The sequence below is a fragment of the Triplophysa dalaica genome, chromosome 7 (genome assembly GCF_015846415.1).
Source record: "Triplophysa dalaica isolate WHDGS20190420 chromosome 7, ASM1584641v1, whole genome shotgun sequence".
NCBI classification, from domain to species: Eukaryota; Metazoa; Chordata; class Actinopteri; order Cypriniformes; family Nemacheilidae; genus Triplophysa; species Triplophysa dalaica.
In genome coordinates, this window is record NC_079548.1 from 6,990,546 (window position 1) to 6,998,867 (window position 8,322).

The window sequence follows — 8,322 nt, forward strand, 5'->3', positions numbered from 1 at the left end:
CGAGACAACGGAGACGGGAGCCCTCGGAGCGACCGGAAAGAGAGAGGGGAGAGAGGAAAAAAAAAATCCGGTTCCCCGACATGCTGCCGCTCGTTCCTCAACCAGCCGGAGTACTCTCCTTCGCGGTGCCTTGCGGTGGCCCTGGGGCTTCGGTGGACGGCTCGACCGTCCGCCCCCTGGCGGCCGGCGGTGGCTCCTCCTTTATCCGGGAGTCGGGGCGGGTTCCCCGTCCCCTGTTCCTCCCCCTTGGGCGGACGGACGCAGGCTCCGGCCTCTGGCAGGCGGTGGCTCACCCGGCACTTCCGCCCCCTGCTCCTCCCCCTCGGGGGACGGACACAGGCTCCGGCCTCTGGCGGACGGCGGCAACCCCCCCGCTCCCAATTGGACGAAAGCCACCCCACCTCGACCCAGGGGCGCGGCAGCAAAGGTCGCCGTTCCACCGAAGTTTTGACGGTGGCCGCACTGTGCACTTCCGTTTCCCCAGAGCCACCGCTTCGGGCAGCCACTGGCGGACGCCCTTCGTCCGCGCTGCCCGAACTCTCCGGCACCGCGAGGCCACTCGGCGGCGAGGACTCTCCGACAGCATGTCTCTCCTTCCTCCCGGGTTTCGGCACCAATGTAACAAATCTCTATAAAATGGAAGGAAGGAGGCGGAAACCGGCAAACATTCAAAACATTTAATAAAGTAATATAACAGCCGGCGGCCCCTCACGGACGACCGCCGGCGAACAAAACATAATATAAATACAAACATAACACAAGTTCGGGCCCGGTCCTCTCTCTTCGACGGTCCGGTCGCTCGTTCCTTTTATGCTCCCATCTCCTACGTGATTCGAGCCCGGTGTGCGCACAGCTGGCGCTAATTCACAATTACTCACCGGACTCGAACCACGGTCTCGCCCCACCTACTCTACTACAAAAAATATATACAAAAATATTCAACACAAAAAACTTCTACTCTTCACTTTATATGTATTTATTCAAACATTCAAGAGCATCCTCTTTTGTGAAGTACCGCCAATTGTCTGGAATCGTACCATTCCCCTTGAATGTCCTACTATAGTGACTTTCCAAATCATCCTGAAATTGACACACAAACCACTTCCAGTACGGCAGCTCTGAGAGATCAGGTGTGATGCACCAGGTTGAATATTTAGGACCTGCTGTTCTGTACTCCTTCCACAGAACTCTTCTATCTGGATTACAAGATGGGTAAAAGGAACGGTCACTGGCCACTGCAGATGTGCAGAAACTCAAGCTTAGATTATTGGTACCTCTGTAAATCATCCCATTCATCCCACAGTTTCGATGAAAGGGAGCAATATGATCTCCAGGATGGTCTGCCATTGTGTTAACACAGACCACTTTACAGAAAGGACATATCACCCAACAGCACTGACAGAAATTCTCAATCAAAATTTCATCTGGGGGTTTTCTAAACATTGTCATTTTGATTTCAGATGGGTTTGTCAAGCCTTTGTTCAGCTCCTCTGTGATGAGACGAAGTTCTTTCTTCACGATCTCATTCAGAAGTTCAAAGTCAGTGATGTCCTGACAGCAGTTACCAGTGAGATGCTCTTTACTGTATTCAAGCTCATCGTTCAAATGGCATGAAAAAACGTCAAGCCACATATTTGCATCCCATCGTTTACTCAAGACTTCAGCTGTTGCTGTTTCAGCAGCAATGATAATGCAATTCTCCTTGTGTTTAATGTTCACTTTTATCATTGCAAGCGCAGAGGAATTCGGTCTTGTTATGTATGCTTGAACTTCATCTTTAATAAACTCTTCAAAGTGGTCTCTAGGGTAAAGAATGTACTCCATGAAGCTGTCAAAGTCCTCCTCCTCTGCAAGTTTTTTCAGAATGTGTTTCTCCAAGTTTGACCTGTTGCCTGTGAAAGCTGGAATATTTGTCCGCATCTCTCCTGCCAGATCTTTTGCAGTCTTGTTGTAGACGCTTTGTAGAATGGGTTCTTTGAGTTCACTACAAATCAAGGCGCCAAAAACTGCGGCAGATGTTGCACCTCTGCAGAACCCTTGAAAGACATTAAAGTATTCTGGTTTCTTTTTCTCCAGATATATCAATGGATCATTGGCTTCTATGAACAATTGATGGAGTTGTGCAAATCTCTCACCTGCCAACTTGCACATAAACAGTGTCAAATCCACTGTGAACTCTTTCTTGAATTCATATTGTTTGTGAAGGCACTTGTGTTTTCCAACATTTGTTTTTACCAATTGTGTGATTTCCTGAATGTAGCTTTTGTTGTAACCCATCTTTGCAACTGATTTCGACTTAACTTGGTTCTCAGTTCCACGAACAATACTTTGCACCAGATTTTTTACTGACTCTTGTTCTTCTGGTGGAAGGACAAATGTCTGAGTTGAACGAATCCCAAATTTTTTAATGGGATTTACATATATGGTGAAATCAGTCATTTGATTTATGCTTTCAAATTTGCTTAATCTCTTGCGCACAAGTGCAACTTCATGAATTTCACCCAGAATTGTAAATATATCATTGACTATGTTAACTTCTTCCAAAGGGCGAATATCCCCAGCCAGCTCGGACACCCACTTTACCCACACTTGATCAAATTCTGTCTTCATCTCATTCTCATCTAGATGTTTTTGTTTAAGACTGAACCCAAGCTCTTTGCTTTTGTCAAGCAGTTTTCGCTCATGTAATGTTTTCTGCCCATCAAGTTTGGAGAGAGCTTCCCTTTGGTGACTGATGTTATCCAGCTTCCTTTTTGCATCTCTCACAAGATCTCCATGCAGATGCTCAATTTTTTCTTGAAATTTCATTCTCCATTGAATCAAAATGTCTTTCTCTTTATGTTCTTCAAAGTAAACCTTCATAGACTCTTTCACCTCCTCATTGACCTTTGCCATCTCCTGCTCCAGGTCTCTACTCTCAACTTTACGCAGTTGTCTGTTGTTAATTCTGTTGTGAAATTTGTCTTCAATCTCCAGCATGGCACTCCTGAGACTCCAAGTCCACTTTGCATACTCCTCCTCTAATTTCCTGTACATTACAATCTCTAAAGTATTCTTGAAGCTAAAAACAAAGTTTTCATTCAGAAGAGCATTCCAGAGGTCTCCAACACGATCTCTGAATTGTGTAAGTGTTATACCATTACACTTCGAAGCGTGTGAGAGTATAGCGTCCTTAAGCTCCTGGACATTTTCACTGTAGCGTGGATTGGGTGGAGCCATGGGTGGGCTGCCCTCCCAGAGTTGGGCAAAATACCTTACATCGGTCTTTATATCAAATTTAATGACATCACTGAAACATTCTGCATCACAGACTTCCTCTTTGGCTGCTAACTGAGTCATCTCATCTAGTTTCTCTTGTAAGCGTCTTTTCCCTACCATGTTCTTCTCACCAGCTGTGATATCTCCAACATTCTGATGCACAAACATACATCTGGGGTTCAGTCGTACCTTTTTCATCCTCAGAAAGGCTTGAACAACAATCTGAAGGATGTCCTGCATCTCTGCTGGATTCTCCCCAAAGATGTTGATCAACGTCATATGTCCAAGGCCGACCACAAACGTTGCCATTTCGTTGTCATGATGTCTTGTTGACCTGCCAGCCAGTTCTAGAGCACGAAGCCCCTCGGTATCAACAATTAGAAGGTATTCAAATTTAAAATGTTTTTTCAGTTCTTCAGACACCTTGACAAGCTGCATGAAGGCTCCTCTGGTGCATCTACCAGCACTGACTGCAAACTGCAGTCCGAACATGGCATTCAGCAAAGTGGATTTCCCAGTACTCTGAATCCCCAACACAGACAACACAAAGACTCTTTTATCTCCCAGTATCTTAATAAGCTCATCTTGAACAGCTTTAACCCAGATCATAGGAACATGAGCTGCATCACCGTCCATCAGCTCCATAGGATATCCAGATACCATGAGCTCTGCTGCAAGTCTTGGGAGAGAGCTCACATTAAACGGACATCCAGCTGTTTCTTTGTTTTTCTTGCCCGATTCATGCGATTCATAGATCTGGCCAATTTCTCTTAGCAAGTGCTCCAAGCCAAACGTTGCTGCATTGATTTCTTCCGACATTTCCTCAAGTTGTGTTTGTTCTTCTTTCAGTTGCTCAGATTTATCATGTTTCTTTTTCAAATGCAACACTTTTGACCACTTGTCGTCATATTTAAGATGAAGTGCGGAGAGGTCTCCCAAAGTATGTTCATCCAAGAAGAATCCAAGCCATTTGAGGAAATACATCTTCTCATTAGCATTTGCCGAGTCAAGCTTTTCAATAAACAACTTCATGAATGTACTTAGACCACGTTCCCTCTGCTGTTCTCTGATCTTACACATCTCCATTTGCTTTTGGCTGCTATGCATTTCAATATTGTTCCCTTGAGGTCGATATAGCTCTTTGTTCTTCAGGCACCACTTGTGCCACAATTTCCCCTGACATGGCAGAAATGTTTCTTTAATTTTGGAGAGTTTGCTGTTCTCTAGTAACGCAGTTATCTGCTTTGCCATTTCATTTCCCTTTTTGCAACATCTATCAGTCTCGTCTATTTTGATTCCAGATTGTTTGACAATATCAGAAAGTTTAAAATTGGACTTTGTGTTTGAGAGGCATTTATTGATGGATCTTCTCAGTTCTTCGGACACATCAGATTTATTTCTGTCTTTTAAACCGATTTTATATTTGTCTTTTCGCATCTCTGTAACAACAGATTCGTCTTCAGTCAGTAGACAGATGAGAGGCTTTGGGTTGTTGTACAGCTGTTCCACAATTGTCATACTTTTGTCACTCTTATCTAGATCAGGCAAAAGCACAACATTTATCGAGGACTCCTCAGACAGAATTTTCATCTGTGTCTCATTAGATTGTGCATCACCGTGAAGATTACAGAATGCAATACAATTTGTGAATTTATCCGTCTTCTCTCCTGTTGGGCAGTACCATGCGATCTCAACCACTCCATCCATCAGTACACAAGATTTGCTACTTCCACGGCAGTGTCTGTGAAAGAAAGTCTCATGTCGTTCATTGATCAGAGAGTTTATAATTTGTGATTTGGAAGTAGAGATTGCTGAAAACCTAAAGAATGCAACCATGGGCGTCTCGGCCTCATGGATTCCCTGGTTTCTGCTGATGTTCTTCTCATATGACTTCCAGCTTTTCCTGATTTGTCGGAAGGTCCATAAGGGAAACTCAATCTTTTGGTTGAAAGGACTGGGCACAAGCAGAGGAAGAGCATACTGACACTGTGACAGTTTTGTTACCATAAGCTGACGAAGGAAAGGATCTGAATGGAGTAGCGCTGCCATCTGAATGTCCATTGGGTGAAGCGAATGCTGTTTATTCACTTCTTCAACGGGTGCAGACCTCCTGAAGATGTTCTCAAAAGCATCACCCTCCCCTGCACCTGAACCTGTTTTCCTTTGTGTGTTCACCTTATGTTGTCTTTCTTTTATTGGAAGGTATCTTGCTCTGTAATCCATCATCAAGAGTCTTTGTATGAAGGTCTGAACCAAGTTCTCCTCTTCACAAGGTTCGTGTCTCTGCATTGATGGTGATGTCACCTGCAGAAAGTCTTGTGGTTTCATTTGGACAGGACTCAGATTGAGTCTACGGAAAAGCTGCTTCAGTTGCTGTTTGATCTTGTCCTTGTCTTCAGAGTGTTCAGATTTCTGTCCTCCAGCTCCACACTTGTTGTCTTCTTCCTGCTAAATTAGTAAACAACATTTCATCTATCTTTTCTCTGTTATTTAAAAAAAACCTGCACGACTTTCAATTCAAACTATTTTAATATGCAACATATTTCATACTTATAAATATAAATCAACACAACCAGATTGGAATTCAAACCAATTTTACAAGGTTGGTCATTTGTGTCAATTCCGTGACACGCTCATCGACACGAAAAAAAATATTCTTATGCCACGAAATGCCTTTAGACTGGGTTGAAAAATAAACATGCATGTATGTGTGTGTGTGTGTGTTTGCATAAATGTGTTACCTTATCATATTGTTGCAGGTGAATATTGTTGCCTAAAACAAAAAAGTAAAAAACACATTTTCCAAAGTTTGTAGAAAAATGCCAAAATTCTTCAAATTTACACTGACACAAATAAATGACCACTATTAATCCTATTTTCACTAGAAAAAATATAAATCAGACTTTTCTTAAACATGTTTACACTGTGGCATGTTAATAAGTTACATGTACTTACCTCCTAGCGACTCTCTTACTTGTTTTTTAATGTTTGCTGGAACAAAATTAAGGAAACAAAAAAAAGGATACAATGAGTCAAAATCTTTTATTTTATGTGGCTAACTAAATTATTTCCAAAAAGTTATATATTAAGACTCTAAGCATTCTTAGCATTTGTGTAAATGTAGCTTTGATAATAGAAGAAGGTCTGATGACGATCATGAGGATGCTTAAACATGTTATTTTCGATCAGTTTGCAAAAACAATAGATATATGATTTCTAAAACTGAAATTTACTGTAAAGGTGCTACAGTATACAGGAAGTGATAACGCAATGTTTCAAAGTAAGTTGCTTTGGGACAGGTCCACCTACAGCCTCATGTAACAATGGTTAAATATGTGTAAATTTTAAGATAACTTTGTCAATTGCCATGGCACAGCTCAGAATCTACTGCATGGTGCAAATGTTAGTAATGATGGAAATTGTGATTTTACTATGATCTTTCATGATCGTGAATAAAAATTAGAACCCAATGTAATTTTTGATTAAATGTTTAAGATGTGTTGGGTGCATAAACAATTACAAACAATGCAATCTGAGCTTTACCTTTCCTCACATCTTCAGCAACATTAACACTAAGAGCAGCTATAGTGGAATGGTGTGATGTCCCTGATACTTTGCTCTGTGGGACTGTTTCTGGAACAAAGAATTCAATGGGTTTACTAATTTATGATTTTATGTATTTTACTCTCATGTTGTCGTCAATTAAAATAATTGAATTAATAAGTAATACAAATAAATATGTTTTATATATATTCTAGAAAGTTTAAAATTATATAAGCTTTCCTCTCATAAACAGTTATTAACAAAACAAATAAAGAGACTTGTTTACATTTACATTTAGGCATTTGGCAGACGCTTTTATACAAAACGACTTACGTTGCTTTATCCTATGCATTTTACATATATTACATATTTACATATATATTTGCAATCCCCTGGGATCGAACCCACTGAGCTACAGGAAAGCTATGTACTATAATGTTTGATACTTACTCTCTTGAATGGTATCAATACTCTTCTTTTCTTGAGGTTCCTGTTCTCGAGCATGTGTTTCCCTTCTGTCTTCATGATTAGGATCTGAAGTGAAGAAATTCCAAACAGACCTCAACATTTTTTTCTGCAAGATAATGACATTTAATTACTTGAGCGGCATTGTCAACATACACACAGTTAAATAGAGTTCAATGAGTTTAATAGTTTGTTTGTTGTGACTTTGTTACTCACTCAGAATGCAAAGGTTTATTTGTTCCCTTTTTGCTGCCCGATCACAGTTTTGTAATTCTGGAAACGTTATGACCACCTAATGAGGAGCAGACACAAATATTACACATTACACATGTGTCAAACCAATTGTAAGATATGATGTGGATTTCAGTATTTCAAAAAAGAAAATAATAGACAAAGGACATAAGGAAACTTGGATCTGATCTAAACAGAAATGACATTACAGTTAAAATGATTATGCAAACAATCTTCCATTAAAGTTGAACTACACTCGTGGATCTTCCTTATAACAAATGAATGGCACTCCATACTTCACATCGAGTTCTATTTGTGTATAAACATTTTGTGTGAATTTGTTCAGCAGTCTGTACGATAGACAGTCCAAAATGTCAAACCACGATACAGTTACAACATTTACATTTATTCGATTGGTATATGTTTATACAAAGCGATTTACATATAAGACAGCATGTAACATATTGTCAACGATCCTTATCAAAATAAACATGTTGAACATATTATATTTTAAGTTGGGATACAAAATAAATCGCTTTACCTCTGCGACGATATTTTCCACAGGATCTTAGTTCTTCCTGGTTCACTGCAGACTGTAAGCAAAAGTATTAGCCATATGTGTACATGTAATATGATATAAAAACCCAGCCTCCCTTACCTCCGACTTTACTACAAAGCAAAGCCTGTAAAATATGTTGGCTGGTTGTCAGGAGCAGGATGACAAACAAATACATTCAAATTTTCCACATGCCTGCTTCTCACATCACTTCTACACACCTGATGCAGGAAATAAAAAAGCACAGAAGAATACATTTACTGTCATCT

At 40.6% G+C, this 8,322-nt stretch overlaps 1 protein-coding gene across 2 annotated transcripts; it reads right to left on the reverse strand.

Moving 5' to 3' along the window:
- Positions 1-663: 663 nt before the first annotated feature.
- zmp:0000000912 (interferon-induced very large GTPase 1) lies at positions 664-8,091 on the reverse strand. 2 transcript variants are annotated; one of them, XM_056751709.1, is made up of 7 exons: positions 8,039-8,091; positions 7,483-7,558; positions 7,252-7,375; positions 6,802-6,891; positions 6,214-6,249; positions 6,000-6,031; positions 664-5,703 (listed from the first exon to the last, which is right to left on the reverse strand). In XM_056751709.1, the coding sequence occupies exons 3-7, from the start codon at positions 7,367-7,369 to the stop codon at positions 967-969; spliced, it is 5,013 nt and encodes a 1,670-aa protein (XP_056607687.1). In that variant the 5' UTR covers positions 7,370-7,375; positions 7,483-7,558; positions 8,039-8,091; the 3' UTR covers positions 664-966. The 2 variants fall into 2 exon arrangements, with proteins under 2 accessions (XP_056607687.1, XP_056607686.1); XM_056751708.1 differs by having other exon boundaries at positions 664-5,706.
- Positions 8,092-8,322: the final 231 nt, after the last annotated feature.